Genomic DNA, 19,533 nt, shown 5'->3' with positions numbered 1-19,533 from the left:
GTTTATATAATTAGCATAACTTCTGCCCCCGTGTATTCAAGCCCTCACGATAAAACCCAACATTCCATTGGAGGCTTTTATATTTTGTTCCTGTCCCCCAGTATTTAGTGATGTCTGTGCTTGGACCACTCAATCTCTCGGCTCCCCCACACTTCCTCGCTTCTCATCATTTAGAAAATATTCCTATTTGTCTTTCTTGGATTGGATGAGCTCACACTGACCGGTCCAGACCCACACCAGGCTATTAGACCACTCTGTGCCCATCTCTTTCGGTGCTACGGTAGAAAATTAAATCTTCTTTCGTCTTTTAGATCCCAAATAATAGATTGCAACCCCAGCAAGCAGCCTCACCATTGGGTCCCGGGTACCCAGTATGGTTGGACGTCCAGCAGTGAATTATCGCAGCAGATAGATGGGCTGAGCAGTCGTGAGTGGTGGGGGTGGGGGGTTATTTATTTGAAAAAAAAAACGCTGGACCAGCAGCTGAACGACTCACAGTCCCAACTCTCACCCCCCTGCCCTGTCCCCGGCACTCCATATTTACGTTTGGAGTCACGGGTGGAAGATTGTTCTACAGAACCTTACAGGTTGGGCAGGTAGCAAAAAATGATTCCATATCACATGACAGCATCTTACCCAATCACTGCTGAGATTCCAATCCAAGGATGGGTCAGCTGACTTCGACAACTGGCCAATGTTGGTGGTAAAGATGTAGAAAATGGAACTCACAACACATTAGCCAGTGATATAAAATTAAATGTTTATTTTTGAACCTCTCCCCATATTTTAGAAGTATTACACACCCCCAATATATTCCTGAATGTTCCACTTTGCAAAGTCACTCTAGTTGATCCCACTGAAGCAGCGCGAGATAGCTTTCCTAGCGACCAGTTGAGATGTACACTCTTATCCTCAGTACCACAGAGAAACACGGCTCAGTTAGGCTAAATAAAGGACAGTGCTTGACCTCAGAGAAAGGGATTGAGGCTTGAAGCTGGCTGAGACACACCAGCGGGTTTAGCGACTGGCACCAGTGGCTGTGCAAACCGATTACCCATGTCCATTGCTATTCCTGCAGCTGGCACCATGGTTGGCACCTGCGGTAAACCCACAAAGGTCGAAGGATGAGTCATGATGGTGGGCATGCTGTTCAAGGCCAGAGGTGGAGTCGCCATGAAGCGCACTGGTGCCATGCCCATTGCCCCGGCGCCGCTGCCCATCATGCTGGGCTGGGCAATCCCTCCACTGCTTTGAATCTGCTTCAAGGACAGTTTGTTCTGCTCACCGAGCTGAAAAGGGTTGGACGTAGAGGCTGTGCCCAGACCTCCTGCAACGAGAAGAGAGTTCATAATTTGACGCCGTACTGAGTGCTCCAGCTCCCCGCACACCTCCAGCAACCCATTCAGACCCAACCTCTAGTCCTGGCGCATCATGTGCTGTTAATGTAAGATGCAGAGTAAAGCTCCCTCTACACTGTCCCATCAAACACTCCCAGGGCAGGTACAGCACGGGTTAGATACAGAGTAAAGCTCCCTCGACACTGTCCCATCAAACACTCACAGGGCAGGTACAGTACGGGTTAGATACAGAGTAAAGCTCCCTCGACACTGTCCCATCAAACACTCACAGGGCAGGTACAGGCGGTTAGATACAGAGTAAAGCTCCCTCGACATTGTCCCATCAAACACTCCCAGGGCAGGTACAGGGGGTTAGATACAGAGTAAAGCTCCCTCTACACTGTCCCATCAAACACTTCCAGGGCAGGTACAGCACGGGTTAGATACAGAGTAAAGCTCCCTCGACATTGTCCCATCAAACACTCCCAGGGCAGGTACAGCACGGGTTAGATACAGAGTAAAGCTCCCTCGACATTGTCCCATCAAACATTCCCAGGGCAGGTACAGGGGGTTAGATACAGAGTAAAGCTCCCTCGACATTGTCCCATCAAACACTCCCAGGGCAGGTACAGCACGGGTTAGATACAGAGTAAAGCTCCCTCGACATTGTCCCATCAAACACTCCCAGGGCAGGTACAGGCGGTAAGATACAGAGTAAAGCTCACATTGGTTGTTACAGACGGAGGATATTCAGTCCATCACTGTGGGCTGGGTTTGACTCATATCCCAGAAGTGAAAGGAGGACATTTTCCAAACTGGCTGCAATCCCAATAAATCCCAGTAACAGCGATTTTCCTTCAACTGTTACATTACCAGAGTCACGTGCAACTATAGTCGCCTTGGGAACAGAGACAGCAATGAGAAAAAGAGTTCATTGAGGAGGAGGAGCGGGACGTTGGTGAGGTTATACAAGAGGCCCAGCAGTCGGAGGGAGCAGCCGGAGTTCGTCGAGGAGGCGGAGCAGGACGTCGGTGAGGCCGACAAGAGGCCAGCTTGTGCAGCTGCGGCAGGGAGGCAAAAAAGTAGAAGAAAGAAATTGAAAGGTGACATCACAGCTAAGGGTGTAAGTGATTGGCTGGTGATTGGTAAGTAGTTTTTCTTTTTCTTTTCTTTATCAGTAAGTAACCTTTAGCATTGTTGTTGCCAATTTAAGTTAATCTAAGGGTTAAGTCATGGCAGGACAGCTCGGACACATGTTCTGCTCCTCCTGTACTATGTGGGAAGTCAGGGACGCTTCCGATGTCCCTGGTGACTACGTGTGCGGGAAGTGCATCCGCCTCCAGCTCCTGACGGACCGCATTGTGGCACTGGAGCTGCGGGTGGATTCACTCTGGAGCATGCACGATGCTGAGAATGACGTGACTAGCACGTTTAGTGAGTTAGTCTTACAGCACGTAAACGGTACACAGCCATATAGGGAATGGGTGACCAACAGGAAGAGCAGTGCAAGGAAAGTAATGCAGTGGTTCCCTGCGGTCATCCCCCTGCAAAACAGATACACTGCTTTGAGTGCTGTTGAGGGGGATGACTCATCAGGGGAGGGCAGTAGCAGCCAGGTTCATGGCACCGTGGGTGGCTCTGCTGCACAGGAGGGCAGGAAAAAGAGCGGGAGAGCTATACTGATAGGGGATTCGATTGTAAGGGGAATAGATAGACGTTTCTGCAGCCGCAACCGAGACTCCAGGATAGTATGTTGCCTCCCTGGTGCAAGGGTCAAGGATGTCTCAGAGCGGGTGCTGGGCATTCTGAAAAGGGAGGGTGAACAGCCAGCTGTGCATATAGGTACCAATGACATAGGTAAAAAACGGGATGAGGTCCTACGAGATGAATTTAGGGAGCTAGGAGCTAAATTAAAAAATAGGACCTCAAAAGTAGTAATCTCAGGATTACTACCAATGCCACGTGCTAGTCAGAGTAGGAATCGCAGGATAGCTCAGATGAATACCTGGTTTGAGGAGTGGTGCACAAGGAAGGGATTCAAATTCCTGGGACATTGGAACTGGTTCTGGGGGAGGTGGTACCAGTACAAACCGGACGGTCTGCACCTGGGCAGGGCCGGAACCAATGTCCTAGGGGGAGTGTTTGCTAGTGCTGTTGGGGAGGAGTTAAACTAATATGGTAGGGGGATGGGAACCTATGCAGGGAGACAGAGGGAAGTAGAATGGGGGCAGAAGCAAAAGATAGAAAGAAGAAAAGTAAAAGTGGAGGGCAGAGAATCCTAAGGCAAAAAGCAAAAAGGGCACATTACACCAAAATTCTGAAAGGGCAAAGTGTGTTAGAAAGACAAGCCTGAAGGCTCTGTGCCTCAATGCGAGGAGTATTCGGAATAAGGTGGACGAATTAACTGCGCAGATAGCAGTTAACGGGTATGATGTAATTGGCATCATGGAGACATGGCTCCAGGGTGACCAAGGCTGGGAACTCAACATCCAGGGGTATTCAACATTTAAGAAGGATAGACAGAAAGGAAAAGGAGGCGGGGTTGCATTGCTGGTTAAAGAGGAAATTAATGCAATAGTAAGGAAGGACAGTAGCTTGGATGATGTGGAATCGGTATGGGTGGAGCTACAGAATACCAAGGGGCAGAAAACGCTAGTGGGAGTTGTGTACAGACCACCAAACAATAGTAGTGAGGTTGGGGACAACATCAAACGAGAAATTAGGGATGCATACAATAAAGGTACAGCAGTTATCATGGGTGACTTTCATCTACATATTGATTGGGCTAACCAAACTGGTAGCAATGCGGTGGAGGAGGATTTCCTGGAGTGTATTAGGGATGGTTTTCTAGACCAATATGTCGAGGAACCAACCAGGGAGCTGGTCACCCTAGACTGGGTGATGTGTAATGAGAAGGGACTAATTAGCAATCTTGGGGAAGAGTGACCATAACATGGTAGAATTCTTTATTAAGATGGAGAGTGACACAGTTAATTCAGAAACTAGGGTCCTGAACTTAAGGAAAGGTAACTTCGATGGTTTGAGGCGTGAATTGGCTAGAATAGACTGGCAAATGATACTTAAAGGATTGACGGAGGATAGGCAATGGCAAACATTTAAAGATTACATGGATGAACTTTAACAATTGTACATCCCTGTCTGGAATAAAAATAAAACGGGGAGGGTGGCTCAACCGTGGCTAACAAGGGAAATTAAGGATAGTGTTAAATCCAAGGAAGAGGCATATAAATTGGCCAGAAAAAGCAACAAACCCGAGGGCTGGGAGAAATTTAGAATTCAGCAGAGGAGGACAAAGGGTTTAATTAAGAGGGGGAAAATAGAGTACGAGAAGAAGCTTGCCAGGAACAGAAAAACTGACTGCAAAAGCTTCTATAGATATGTGAAGAGAAAAAGATTAGTGAAGACAAACGTAGGTCCCTTGCAGTCGGATTCAGGTGAATTTATAATGGGGAACAAAGAAATGGCAGAACAATTGAACAAATACTTTGGTTCTGTCTTCACGAAGGAAGACACAAATAACCTTCCGGAAGTACTAGGGGACCGAGGGTCTAGTGAGAAGGAGGAACTGAAGGATATCCTTATTAGGCGGGAAATTGTGTTAGGGAAATTGCCGGGATTGAAGGCCGATAAATCCCCAGGGCCTGATAGTCTGCATCCCAGAGTACTTAAGGAAGTGACCCTAGAAATAGTGGATGCATTGGTGATCATTTTCCAACAGTCTATCGACTCTGGATCAGTTCCTATGGACTGGAGGGTAGCTAATGTAACACCACTTTTTAAAAAAGGAGGGAGAGAAAACGGGTAATTATAGACAGGTTAGCCTGACATCAGTAGTGGTGAAAATGTTGGAATCAATCATTAAGGATGAAATAGCAGCGCATTTGGAAAGCAGTGATAGAATTGGTCCAAGTCAGCATGGATTTATGAAGGGGAAATTATACTTGACAAATCTTCTAGAATTTTTTGAGGATGTAACTAGTAGAGTGGACAAGGGAGAACCAGTGGATGTGGTGTATTTGGACTTTCAAAAGGCTTTTGACAAGATCCCACACAAGAGATTGGTGTGCAAAATCAAAGCACATGGTATTGGGGGTAATGTACTGACGTGGATAGAGAACTGGTTGGCAGACAGGAAGCAGAGAGTCAGGATAAACGGGTCCTTTTCAAAACTAAAGGCAGTGACTAATGCCGCAGGGCTCAGTGCTGGAACACCAGCTCTTTACAATATACATCAATGATTTGGATGAAGGAATTGAGTATAATATCTCCAAGTTTGCAGATGACACTAAACTGGGTGGCGGTGTGAGCTGTGAGGGGGATGCTAGGAGGCTGCAGGATGACTTGGACAGGTTAGATGAGTGGGCAAATGCATGGCAGATGCAGTATAATGTGGATAAATGTGAGATTATCCACTTTGGGGGCAAAAACGCGAAGACAGAATATTATCTGAATGGCGACAGATTAGGAAAAGGGGAGGTGCAGCGAGACCTGGGTGCCATGGTTCATCAGTCATTGAAGGTTGGCATACAGGTACAGCAGGCGGTGAAGGCGGCAAATGGTATGTTGGCCTTCATAGCTAGGGGATTTGAGTATAGGAGCAGGGAGGTCTTGCTGCAGTTGTTACAGGGCCTTCGTGAGGCCTCACCTGGAATATTGTGTTCCGTTTTGGTCTCCTAATCTGAGGAAGGATGTTCTTCATATTGAGGGAGTGCAGCGAAGGTTCACTAGACTGATTCCCGGGATGGCTGGACTGACATATGAGGAGAGACTGGATTAACTGGGCCTTTATACACTGGAGTTTAGAAGGATGAGAGGGGATCTCATAGAAACATATAAGATTCTGACGGGACTGGACAGGTTAGATGCGGGTAGAATGTTCCCGATGTTGGGGAAGTCCAGAACCAGGGGACACAATCTTAGGGTAAGGGGTAGGCCATTTGGACTGAGATGAGGAGAAACTTCTTCACTCAGAGAGTTGTTAACCTGTGGAATTCCCTGCCGCAGAGAGTGGTTAATGCCAGTTCATTGGATATATTCAAGAGGGAATTAGATATGGCCCTTACGGCTAAGGGTATCAAGGGGTATGGAGAGAAAGCAGGAAAGGGATACTGAGGGAATGATCAGCCATGACCTTATTGAATGGTGGTGCAGGCTCGAAGGGCTGAATGGCCTACTCCTGCACCTATTTTCTATGTTAAGACATTTCACCCATCGCTCCCACTCGGATCCACCCATGCAATCTCCTTCCACAACTTGTATACACTCACCCTATTACTGATTCTACCCACCCATTCGATCCCCACCGACAGCCCGTGTTCAGTCCTTTCCGGATGGTATTGCCCCCACATGAACCATCATGTTCTGGGCAGTTTTTGATTATCTAACCACCAGCACCATTTGCAAACTGATTGTTTTTGAAGGCGTTAACTCTTGGCCACTCTCAGTCACTCACTCTCGGTCATGCCTGGCACTACAATTTTTTGCCCTAAAGATGTCTTTTTAAAAAGCACGCCCTTAATCACGAGGCAGCCAATGGTTACCTGATGCGTGAAAAGGATTCTTGCTTTTAAGGCTGTGTGAGGGTGCGGAGAGCAAAGAGTCCAGATTCACCAGCGACGCAGCATTCGGATCCAAGAATAATTCCGGATTCCGGAGCGGCCCATTTGAGGAGTCCTTCAGGGAGTTCCCCATCTCGGTCATATCGAAGACGTCAGGGCTGCTGCTGCCATTCTGCTTTGTGCTTGGAACCATTTCACCCAACAGCTCCATCTTTCCTGCAGGATTACAACAGCAATTAATTATCCTGGGTCATCTTTATCCGAGAGTCCAGAACCGCCAATACCTTCCTGCTCTCAATCCAATAGGCTGCGCCTGGCCCAATGCCACAAGGTATCTGCTGGCAGTAAGATATGCCTGTTACCTGTGCCTCAGGTGAGGCAATGACTCTCTCCCCCACCCCTCCCCCGAAGGTGCTGACTCTTCCCCTGCCTCCCCTGAACTGTCGGCTGTACGATGGTCAAGCGGGGAGGGGATCTAAAGAGCCGTGCAGGACCTGATACTCCGAGTTTGTGCCCCGAGGGGTTGTACTGGGGTGGGATTACAGCCCAGGGATGGCACGGTGGAAGGGCGGGGGGGGGGGGGGGGAGGGAGGCAAGGCCAGATACCCACTCGAGGTCCCGATACCTGTGTCCAGTTCCCCAGAAACGGGCCAATCTCCATCGCCATGTCTAGGCCGAACGCTGCCAGGACCACACCATCCGGTCAAGCCGCAAGCCAAATTATTAAAATGAGCCTACCCTGCCCTGGCTCCGGATACGCCAGTGGGGCAACAATGGAGCGGGGCTGAGGAGGTTCAATCCACGTGGCAGCAGACTGTTCTACCATGGGGTGCATCACAGCCTGATCCAGTGTCCGTGCCCGGGTGGGTAATCTGCCTGATTGGCCCCCACCCTCATCCTATTGACTGGCCGCATCAGCTAACTGTACGGCCAGTGCCCCCCCACCCCGAGTATGGCCCATCCCCCCGCCCCCTCCACCGGGTACGGCCCAACCCGACCCCCGCCCACCCCCCGGGTACTGTGTTTACCCACTGAGCATTGGGGGCACTGAAAAACAGATTGGCCATCATGTGCCACACGGATGGAGCCGTCGCTGATTCAATACTCGGCACATTACCTGCAGGACTGTCGGACACCGACGGTGGGGACGGGACCCAGGTACTCTCCGCAAACTGATCCAGCGCCGGGTCACCCAGACTTGTAAAGGGGTCAAATGTGGAGCCGTCTGTGAGAAGGACAGAAGCAGGACTTGAAGACAGTAGGCAACAAATATCGGGCACAGATGGGGCCCACGTGGGGATCCCCTGCCTTCTGCTCTGACATGCCCGATCATAGCCCGGGCTACCAGCTTCCCACCTTGCACCTGGCAGTGTGATGCAGGGTGCCAACAAGGAGAGGGAGGAGAGAGGGGGAGAGAGAGAGGGAGGGCAGGAGGGGGGAGAGAGGGATGGCAGGAGGGGAGGAAGAGAGAGGAAGGGCAGGAGGGGGGGAAGAGAGGAAGGGCAGGAGGGGGAAGAGAGGAAGGGCAGGAGGGGGGAAGAGAGGGAGGGCAGGAGGGGGGAAGAGAGGGAGGGCAGCAGGGGGGAAGAGAGGGAGGGCAGGAGGGAGGAAAGAGAGGGAGGAAGAGAGGGAGGGCAGGAGGGGGGAAGAGAGGGAGGGCAGGAGGGGGGAAGAGAGGGAGGGCAGGAGGGGGGAAGAGAGGGAGGGCAGGAGGGGGGAAGAGAGGGAGGGCAGGAGGGGGGAAGAGAGGGAGGGCAGGAGGGGGGAAGAGAGGGAGGGCAGGAGGGGGGAAGAGAGGGAGGGCAGGAGGGGGGAAGAGAGGGAGGGCAGGAGGGGGGAAGAGAGGGAGGGCAGGAGGGGGGAAGAGAGGGAGGGCAGGAGGGGGGAAGAGAGGGAGGGCAGGAGGGGGGAAGAGAGGGAGGGCAGGAGGGGGGAAGAGAGGGAGGGCAGGAGGGGGGAAGAGAGGGAGGGCAGGAGGGGGGAAGAGAGGGAGGGCAGGAGGGGGGAAGAGAGGGAGGGCAGGAGGGGGGGAAAGAGAGGGAGGGCAGAAGGGGGGAAAGAGAGGGAGGGCAGAAGGGGGGAAAGAGAGGGAGGGCAGAAGGGGGAAAGAGAGGGAGGGCAGAAGGGGGGAAGAGAGGGAGGGCAGAAGGGGGGAAAGAGAGGGAGGGCAGAAGGGGGGAAAGAGAGGGAGGGCAGAAGGGGGGAGAGAGGGAGGGCAGGAGGGGGGAGAGAGGGAGGGCAGGAGGGGGGAGAGAGGGAGGGCAGGAGGGGGGAGAGAGGGAGGGCAGGAGGGGGGAGAGAGGGAGGGCAGGAGGGGGGAGAGAGGGAGGGCAGGAGGGGGGAGAGAGGGAGGGCAGGAGGGGGGAGAGAGGGAGGGCAGGAGGGGGGAGAGAGGGAGGGCAGGAGGGGGAGAGAGGGAGGGCAGGAGGGGGAGAGAGGGAGGGCAGGAGGGGGGAGAGAGGGAGGGCAGGAGGGGGGAGAGAGGGAGGGCAGGAGGGGGGAGAGAGGGAGGGCAGGAGGGGGGAGAGAGGGAGGGCAGGAGGGGGGAAGAGAGGGAGGGCAGGAGGGGGAGAGAGGGAGGGCAGGAGGGGGGCGAGAGGGAGGGCAGGAGGGGGCGAGAGGGAGGGCAGGAGGGCGGAGAGAGGGAGGGCAGGAGGGGGGAAGAGAGGGAGGGCAGGAGGGGGAAGAGAGGGAGGGCAGGAGGGGGGAGAGAGGGAGGGCAGGAGGGAGGGAGGGCAGTGGGAGAGAGAGAAGGAGGGAGGGCAATGGGAGAGAGGGAGGGAGGGAGGGCAGTGGGAGAGAGGGAGGGAGGGAGGGCAGTGGGAGAGAGGGAGGGAAGTGGGAGAGAGGGAGGGAGGGAGGGCAGTGGGAGAGAGGGAGGGAGGGCAGTGGGAGAGAGGGAGGGAGGGAGGGCAGTGGGAGAGAGGGAGGGAGGGCAAGGGAAAAGAGGGAGGGAGGGCAAGGGAAGAGAGGGAGGGCAGGGGAGCAGGTGAAAAAGGAATAGTAAAGGAGTCAGAAGATTGAGTGTGAGGGTGAGATGGGAGGGAGGGTACCAAGAAAGAATGACAGGAGAGAGTGAGAGAAGGGAGACACGGATCGAAACATAGAAAAAATAGGTGCAGGAGTAGGCCATTCGGCCCTTCGAGCCTGCACCACCATTCAAATAAGATCATGGCTGATCATTCCCTCAGTACCCCTTTCCTGCTTTCTCTCCATACCCCTTGATCCCTTTAGCCGTAAGGGCCATATCAAACTCCCTCTTGAATACATCCAATGAACTGGCATCAACAACTCTCTGCGGCAGGGAATTCCACAGGTTAACAACTCTGAGTGAAGAAGTTTCTCCTCATCTCAGTCCTAAATGGCCTGCCCCTTATCCTAAGACTGTGTCCCCTGGTTCTGGACTTCCCCAACATCGGGAACATTCTTCCTGCATCTAACCTGTCCAGTCCCATCAGAATCTTATACGTTTCTATGAGATCCCCTCTCATCCTTCTAAACTCCAGTGTATAAAGGCCCAGCTGATCCAGTCTCTCCTCATATGTCAGTCCAGCCATCCCTAGAATCAGTCTGGTGAACCTTCGTTGCACTCTCTCAATAGCAAGAACGTCCTTCCTCAGATTAGGAGACCAAAACTGGACACAATATTCCAGGTGAGGCCTCACTAAGGCCCTGTACAACTGCAGTAAGACTTCCCTTCTCCTGTATGGTGAGAAAGCAGGAATGGGATACTGAAGTTGCATGTTCAGCCATGAACTCAGGCTAGAAGGGCCGAATGGCCTACTCCTGCACCTAGTTTCTATGTTTCTATGTACTCAAATCCCCTTGCTATGAAGGCCAACATACCATTTGCCTTCTTCACCGCCTGCTGTACCTGTATGCCAACTTTCAAAGACTGATGAACCATGACACCCAGGTCTCATTGCACCTCCCCTTTTCCTAATCTGCCGCCATTCAGGTAATATTCTGCCTTCGTGTTTTTGCCCCCAAAGTGGACAACCTCACATTTATCCACATTATACTGCATCTGCCATGTATTTGCCCACTCGCCTAACCTGTCCATGTCACCCTGCAGCCTCTTAGCGTCCTCCTCACAGCTCACACCGCCATCCAGTTTAGTGTCATCTGTAAACTTGAAGATATTTCACTCAATTCCTTCATCCAAATCATTAATGTATATTGTAAAGAGCTGGGGTCCCAGCACTGAACCCTGCAGCACCCCACTAGTCACTGCCTGCCATTCTGAAAAGGACCCGTTAATCCCGACTATCTGCTTCCTGTCTGCCAACTAGTTCTCTATCCACGTCAGTATATTACCCCCAATACCATGTGCTTTGATTTTGCACACCAATCTCTTGTGTGGGACCTTGTCAAAAGCCTTTTGAAAGTTCAAATACACCACATCCACTGGTTCTCCCTTGCCCACTCTACTAGTTACATCCTCAAAAAATTCCAGAAGATTTGTCAAGCATGATTTCCCCTTCATAAATCCATGCTGACTTGGACCAATCCTATCACTGCTTTCCAAATGCGCTGCTATTTCATCCTTAATGATTGATTCCAACATTTTCCCCACTACTGATGTCAGGCTAACCGGTCTATAATTACCCGTTTTCTCTCTCCCTCCTTTTTTAAAAAGTGGTGTTACATTAGCAACCCTCCAGTCCATAGGAACTGATCTAGAGTCGATAGACTGTTGGAAAATTATCACCAATGCATCCACTATTTCTAGGGCCACTTCCTTAAGTACTCTGGGAAGTAGACTATCAGGCCCTGGGGATTTATCGGCCTTCAATCCCGTCAATTTCCCTAACACAATTACCCGCATAATAAGGATATCCTTTCAGTTCCTCCTTCTCACTAGACCCTCGGTCCCCTAGTACATCCGGAAGTTATTTGTGTCTTCCTTTGTGAAGACAGAACCAAAGTACTTCTTCAATTGGTCTGCCATTTCTTTGTTCCCCATTATAAATTCACCCGAATCCGACTGCATGGGCCCTACGTTTGTCTTTACTAATCTTTTTCTCTTCATATATCTATCGAAGCTTTTGCAGTCATTTTTTATGTTTCCGGCAAGCTCCCTCTCGTACTCTATTTTCCCCCTCTTAATTAAACCTTTTGTCCCCTTCTGCTGTATTCTAAATTTCTCCCAGATGCCAATTTGCTGCTTTTTCTGGCTAATTTGTATGCCTCTTCCTTGGATTTAACACTATCCTTAATTTCCCTTGTTAGCCACGGTTGAGTCACCTTCTCCGTTTTATTTTTACTCCAGATAAGGATGTACAATTATTGAAGTTTGTCCATATGATCTTTAAAGGTTTGCCATTGCCTATCCACCGTCAACCCTTTAAGTATCATTTGCCAGTCTAATCTAGCCAATTTGCGCCTCATACCATCAAAGTTACCTTTCCTTAAGTTCAGGACCCGAGTTTCTGAATTAACTGTGTCACTCGCCATCTTAATAAAGAATTCTACCATATTATGGTCACTCTTCCCCAAGGGGGCTCGCACAACAAGATTGCTAATTAGTCCTTTCTCATTACACATCACCCAGTCTAGGATGGCCAGCTCTCTGGTCATATTGTTCTAGAGAAAGGGAGAACAGAAGAGAAGGGGTAGAGAGATGAGAGGGTCAACACAGATAAATGTGAGGTATTACATTTTGATGGAAGAATAAGAAGATCACTTATTACTTGGAGGGTGTGAGTCTGGGTGGGGTAAAGGAACAAAGGGATCTCGGAGTACAAATACACAAACCACTAAAAGGTTAGCAAGGCCATAAAAAGCAAACCAGGCACTAGGGTTTATTTCTAGAGGTATATAATTGAAAAGTAGGGAAGTTATGCTAAACCTGTATCAAACCATGGTTAGACCACACTTGGAGTACTGCGTACAGTTCTGGTCGCCATGATATAAAAAGGATATAGAGGCACTGGAGAGGATGCAGAGAAGATTTACAAGGATGATACCAGAAATATGAGTGTATACATATCAGGAAAGGATGAACAGGCTGGGTCTCATTTCTCTGGAAAAGAGGCTGAGGGGTGACTTAATAGAGGACGTTAAAATGATGAAAGGTTTTGATCGAGTGGATACAGAGAGAATATTTCCACTTGTGGGGAAGAACATAACTAGAGGCCATCAATATAAGATAGTCACCAAGAAATCCAATAGGGAATTCAGAAGAAACTTCTTTACCCAAAGAGTGGTGAGAATGTGGAACTTGCTGCCACAGGGAGGAGTTGAGGCGAATAGTATCGATGCATTTAAGGGGAGGCTAAACAAGCATATGAGGGAGAAGGGAATAGAGGACTATGCTGATAGATTTAGATGAGGAAAGACGGGAGGAGGCTCGAGTGGAGCATAAACGCCAGCATAGACTGGTTGGGCCGAATGGCTTGTTTCTGGGCCGTATATCCTGTGTAATCTGATGTAATGAAAGAGAATGGGACACCATGGAGTGCTGTCCCAAATCAACATATACTGTGACCGTCGCAAACTATCCCTCCTCGTCCTCCTCGACCGGTCTGCACTCTATTATCCTCCTCCAACACCTCTCCACCATCGTCCAGCTGGATGGGACTGCACTCGCCTGGTTCCATTCTTATCTATCTAATCGTAGCCAGAAAATCACCTGCAACGGCTTCTCTTCCCGTCCCCACATCGTTATCTCTGGTATCCCCCAAGGATCTATCCTTGGCCCCTCCTATTTCTCATCTACATGTTGCCCCTCGGCGACATCATCCAGAAACACAGCGTCAGTTTCCACATGTACGCTGACGACACCCAGCTCTACCTCACCACCACTTCTCTCGACCCCTCCACAGTCTCGGATTTGTCCGACTGTTTGTCCGACATCCTGTTCTGGATGAGCAGAAATTTTCTCCATTTGAATATTGGGAAGACCGAAGCCATTGTTTTCGGTCCCCACCACAAACTCCATTCCCTAGCCACCAACTCCATCCCTAACTGAGGCTGAACCAGACTGTTCGCAACCTTGGTGTCATATCTGACCCTGAAATGAACTTTCGATCACATATCTGCATCATCACCAGGACCCCCTCCCGTGCTCACCGACCTACATTGGCTCCTGGTCTGGCAATGTCTCAATTTTAAAATTCTCATCCTTGTGTTTAAATCCCTCCATGACCTCGCCCTTCATTATCTTCGAAACTTCCTCCAGCCTGAGAAGCCCACCCACCCCCAAATTCTGCGTTCTTGCTATTGAGGGAGTGCAGTGAAGGTTCACCAGACTGATTCCTGGGATGACAGGACTGACATATGAGGAGAGACTGGAGTTTAGAAGGATGAGTGTGAATCTCATAGAAACATATAAAATTCTGACGAGACTGGACAGGTTAGATGCGGGAAGAATGTTCCCGATGTTGGGGAAGTCGAGAGCCAGGGGACATAGTCTAAAGATAAGGGGTAGGCCATTTAGAACTGAGATGAGGAAAGATTTCTTCACGCAGAGAGTTGTTAACCTGTGGAATTCTCTACTGCAGAGAGTTGTTGATGCCTGTTCATTGGATATATCCAAGAGGGAGTTAGATGTGGCTCTTACGGCCAAAGGGATCAAGGGTTATGGAGAGAAAGCAGGAAAGGGGTACTGAGGTGAATGATCAGCCATGATCTTATTGAATGGTGGTGCAGGCTCGAAGGGCCTACTCCTGCACCTATTATTTATGTTTCTAAGCTCCAAATCTGGCTCTAGTGCATCCCCCCCCACTCCTTCGCCCCACCATTAGCGTCCGTCTCCCCCCGCTCAGAGCCCGTTTCCCCCCGCCCCCGGTCCGGCCATCCTTGCACCGGCTCCCGCCCTCCGCTCCGAGTCCCCCTGCTCTGCCCCAGAGACTGTTCCCATCTCCTACACTAGCCAGCTACCTGTTGCCTCAGATTGTGTTGAAATTCAATTCCTCCCCCCTGTCCTGCCCAGGGCTGCAAATCAGCAACCAAACCCTGGACATCTCACACATCACATATAGTCCCTCGCTCTCTCCCTCTCTCTGATGGCTCCAGGTGAATTAGCCAATGAGAGACAGGCTGAGAAAACCTTTTCAAAATGTGATCAGGAGAAATACGTATCTCGTAAATTCACAAAGAGCCGTGACTGAAAGAGATTATAGACAAAAAGCACAAGATGCTTATATTTGAACAGAATGGCTTGGGTCCTCTCCTGGATATACCTGGCACATAGAGGAGCAGCAGGGTCCCGTCAATCCCCTCGAGCCTGTTACAACATTCTGTGCAATCCTGGCTGATCTGTACCCACCTTTGCTCCAGATCCCTCCAGATCCGTCCCAACAGAAATCCATCAATCTTAGTATTGAAAGCACCAACTCACCCCGCCCCAGCCTGTTCAGCACAGAGTTCCGACTCCCACTGCACCTTGCGTCGTGATTCCCCATTTCACCCCTGAGCGGCCTGGCTCTAATTTTAAGGTTACATTGCCTTGTTCTGGACTCTCCCACCAGAGGAAATAGATTCTCTCTATCTAATCCTTTTATCATCTTAAACACCTCGATTAGATCACCTTCTACACTCGAGGGAATACAAGCTCAGTCTGTGCAACATGTCCTCATAATTTAACCCTTTAGCCCTGGTATCACTCTGGGGAATCTGCGCTGCCCCCCCTCCGAGGGGCAGGGCCCAGGACTGGACGCAGTGTCCCGATAGGTTTTGACCAGGGCTCTGTACAGCTGGAGCATACCTTCCGCCCGTGTTGCCTCGTTTATATACGGCACCCGCATGTGGCCATCGGGCGGAGCGATGCTGGAGAGCCACAATTGGTGGAATAATGGATTGGGGAATCCGGAGCAAGGGGTCTCCGGCTAATCTTCCGTAATCGCCCACCCCAGTATCATGGAGTGGCAGAGCAACGTCCCGTCTATCCCACACGTTCCCCGGGGTTCGCAACATAACAACCTGAGCCTGGGGTTAACCCTCGACGTACTGAGACAGAAACAAACGAGGCCATATCATCAGAGGCTGAAGTGCTTCATTTCCATCACCACGCTATTGGCTGTAGGTTACTAGGGAGAACGTGCCCATTGGCTGTAGATTGCTAGGGAGTGCGTGCCCGCCCATTTACTGTAGGTTGCTAGGGAGTGCGTGAGCCTCAGGGGCCGTGCCCATTGCCGGTAGGTTGCTAAGGAGCACGTGAGCCTCAGGAGCCGTGCCCATTGGCTGTAGGTTGCTAGGGAGTGCGTGCCCATTGGCTGTAGGTTGCTAGGGAGTGAGAGAGCCTCAGTAACTGCGCCCACTGGCTGTAGGTTGCTAGGGAGTGCGTGAGCCTCAGGAGCCATGCCCATTCTCTGAGGGGATGGCAGAGCGGAGCTGCATGCCATTTAGCTGCGGCACTGTATAGGTACCTGGGACGGTGGTGCTGGAGGATGGCACTGTCGCCCAAGGATCCACACTGGACTGGCTAGTGGCGGATGGGCCGGGAGCCTGGGCCCAGGGGTCCGAGTCCCATGGCTGAGAAGAGACAGCGTGCGTTTCTGAAGACGGCCAAGAATTCGCTGCACTCGGGCCAGACGCTTTTGTACCTGAAAGAAATCACACAACGTGCGTCAGCATCGTATTACAGAGCCCTGCCCAACAGGACAATTATAGCAAGATTCCTACCTACTGAACCTTGCTGGCCCTCTGTCCACACTCTCACCCCGGTGAGGGGGGTTATTTGGGGAGGGGGTTGCAGGGGGCGCGAAGGGGGGTGGTGGCCGAGGGGGTTACGGGGTGGTAGGCGAGAGGTGGAGGGGGGGGCGAGAGGTGGAGGGGGGGGCGAGAGGTGGAGGGGGGGCGAGAGGTGGAGGGGGGGGGCGAGAGGTGGAGGGGGGGGGCGAGAGGTGGAGGGGGGGGCGAGAGGTGGAGGGGGGGGGCGAGAGGTGGAGGGGGGGGCGAGAGGTGGAGGGGGGGGGCGAGAGGTGGAGGGGGGGGCGAGAGGTGGAGGGGGGGGCGAGAGGTGGAGGGGGGGGCGAGAGGTGGAGGGGGGGCGAGAGGTGGAGGGGGGGGCGAGAGGTGGAGGGGGGGGCGAGAGGTGGAGGGGGGGGCGAGAGGGGGAGGGGGGGGCGAGAGGTGGAGGGGGGGGCGAGAGGTGGAGGGGGGGGCGAGAGGTGGAGGGGGGGGCGAGAGGTGGAGGGGGGGCGAGAGGTGGAGGGGGGGGCGAGAGGTGGAGGGGGGGGCGAGAGGTGGAGGGGGGGGCGAGAGGTGGAGGGGGGCGAGAGGTGGAGGGGGGGCGAGAGGTGGAGGGGGGGCGAGAGGTGGAGGGGGGGGCGAGAGGTGGAGGGGGGGGCGAGAGGTGGAGGGGGGGGCGAGAGGTGGAGGGGGGGGCGAGAGGTGGAGGGGGGGGCGAGAGGTGGAGGGGGGGCGAGAGGTGGAGGGGGGGGCGAGAGGTGGAGGGGGGGGCGAGAGGTGGAGGGGGGGGCGAGAGGTGGAGGGGGGCGAGAGGTGGAGGGGGGGGCGAGAGGTGGAGGGGGGGGCGAGAGGTGGAGGGGGGGGCGAGAGGTGGAGGGGGGGGCGAGAGGTGGAGGGGGGGGCGAGAGGTGGAGGGGGGGGCGAGAGGTGGAGGGGGGTCGAGAGGTGGAGGAGGTGGAGGGGGGGGCGAGAGGTGGAGGGGGGGGCGAGAGGTGGAGGGGGGGGCGAGAGGTGGAGGGGGGGGCGAGAGGTGGAGGGGGGGGCGAGAGGTGGAGGGGGGGCGAGAGGTGGAGGGGGGGGCGAGAGGTGGAGGGGGGAGGCGAGAGGTGGAGGGGGGGGGCGAGAGGTGGAGGGGGGGGCGAGAGGTGGAGGGGGGGGCGAGAGGTGGAGGGGGGGGCGAGAGGTGGAGCGAGAGGTGGAGGGGGGAGCGAGAGGTGGAGGGGGGGGCGAGAGGTGGAGCGAGAGGTGGAGGGGGGAGCGAGAGGTGGAGGGGGGGGCGAGAGGTGGAGCGAGAGGTGGAGGGGGGAGCGAGAGGTGGAGGGGGGGGGCGAGAGGTGGAGCGAGAGGTGGAGGGGGAAGCGAGAGGTGGAGGGGGGGGGGCGAGAGGTGGAGGGGGGGGGGCGAGAGGTGGAGGGGGGGGGCGAGAGGTGGAGGGGGGGGCGAGAGGTGGAGGGGGGGCGAGAGGTGGAGGGGGGGCGAGAGGTGGAGGGGGGGCGAGAGGTGGAGGGGGGGGCGAGAGGTGGAGGGGGGGGCGAGAGGTGGAGGGGGGGGCGAGAGGTGGAGGGGGGGCGAGAGGTGGAGGGGGGGGGCGAGAGGTGGAGGGGGGGGCGAGAGGTGGAGGGGGGGGCGAGAGGTGGAGGGGGGGGCGAGAGGTGGAGGGGGGGGGCGAGAGGTGGAGGGGGGGGGCGAGAGGTGGAGGGGGGGCGAGAGGTGGAGGGGGGGCGAGAGGTGGAGGGGGGGCGAGAGGTGGAGGGGGGGCGAGAGGTGGAGGGGGGGGCGAGAGGTGGAGGGGGGGGCGAGAGGTGGAGGGGGGGGCGAGAGGTGGAGGGGGGGGCGAGAGGTGGAGGGGGGGGCGAGAGGTGGAGGGGGGGGCGAGAGGTGGAGGGGGGGGGCGAGAGGTGGAGGGGGGGGCGAGAGGTGGAGGGGGGGGGCGAGAGGTGGAGGGGGGGGCGAGAGGTGAGGGGGGGGCGAGAGGTGGAGGGGGGGCGAGAGGTGGAGGGGGGGGCGAGAGGTGGAGGGGGGGGCGAGAGGTGGAGGGGGGGGCGAGAGGTGGAGGGCGGGGCGAGAGGTGGAGGGCGGGGCGAGAGGTGGAGGGCGGGGCGAGAGGTGGAGGGCGGGGCGAGAGGTGGAGGGGGGGGGCGAGAGGTGGGGGGGGGGCGAGAGGTGGAGGGGGGGGGCGAGAGGTGGAGGGGGGGGCGAGAGGTGGAGGGGGGGGCGAGAGGTGGAGGGGGGGGCGAGAGGTGGAGGGGGGGGCGAGAGGTGGAGGGGGGGGCGAGAGGTGGAGGGGGGGGCGAGAGGTGGGAGAGGGCGTACGGGAGGGTACAAGGGTATGGGGAGGGGGGGCCGAGGGGGGAGGGGCTGGCCGCCCGGCCCACCTTTGCACAAACGGCCCTGTACCGCAACGTTCGCGAGCTGACAGGACGCACAGCTTGTGATTGTACGGACTTACCCAGGCTATCCCAGAGGTCGGGAGAGGCTGCGGTGGGAGGCGAGGCCATGGTTTTGCTCCCCCACGGATGGCTCTGTGTGGAGGGACCGTTGAGCTGGGCGCCCCATGGATCGGCCCTGGGCTCAGTCACAGCCACTGGGGCACCGAAGATATCAGCCAGTTCCAGCAGAGAGGACTAGGCAGAGAAGGCAAGTTGAGTGTTATTAGAGAGTTGAGCAGCTCCGCCAGTGTCAAACAGTCCTTCTTCACTGTGTCTTTTCCCCCTCCCGCAAGGGGCTGCTTCATGCCGGGATGCAGCTCAGGCCTCAGCAAAGCACTCAGTCTCCGTGCCTGTTGGCAGACTATTTAACCATGGGGGCCCAACCCGATTCTCATCTGTTTGTACATCTGAGCACAAGGTCGCAATCAGGTGCAGGAACCCTGCCTGAATCTTTGCCTTTCTAGCCCAGGGACATTGAGGCCAAAGTTGCCGTGCCTCAGGGCTGTGACGCTTCACATGGTAGAATTGCCTGCCAACACTCACTTGTCATGG

The 19,533-nt window shown here is 54.3% G+C and overlaps 1 protein-coding gene across 8 annotated transcripts in view; it reads right to left on the bottom strand.

Annotated features, from left to right (window-relative positions):
- Positions 1 to 753: 753 nt before the first annotated feature.
- Positions 754 to 19,533, bottom strand: part of LOC139227071 (epsin-2-like) — an 80,824-nt gene continuing 62,044 nt past the window's right edge. For all 8 annotated transcript variants that reach the window (XM_070858147.1, XM_070858145.1, XM_070858144.1 and 5 more), the window contains 5 exons: positions 19,002 to 19,176; positions 16,288 to 16,464; positions 8,034 to 8,141; positions 6,899 to 7,132; positions 754 to 1,327 (listed from right to left, as the gene is read on the bottom strand). In XM_070858147.1, coding sequence (XP_070714248.1) covers positions 969 to 1,327; positions 6,899 to 7,132; positions 8,034 to 8,141; positions 16,288 to 16,464; positions 19,002 to 19,176 — 1,053 coding nt within the window. In that variant the 3' untranslated portion in view covers positions 754 to 968. The remainder of the gene's footprint in view (positions 1,328 to 6,898; positions 7,133 to 8,033; positions 8,142 to 16,287; positions 16,465 to 19,001; positions 19,177 to 19,533) is intronic.

This window comes from Pristiophorus japonicus, chromosome 16 (genome assembly GCF_044704955.1).
Source record: "Pristiophorus japonicus isolate sPriJap1 chromosome 16, sPriJap1.hap1, whole genome shotgun sequence".
In the NCBI taxonomy this organism is placed as follows: Eukaryota; Metazoa; Chordata; class Chondrichthyes; family Pristiophoridae; genus Pristiophorus; species Pristiophorus japonicus.
This window is presented reverse-complemented; position numbering and strand designations above follow the sequence as displayed.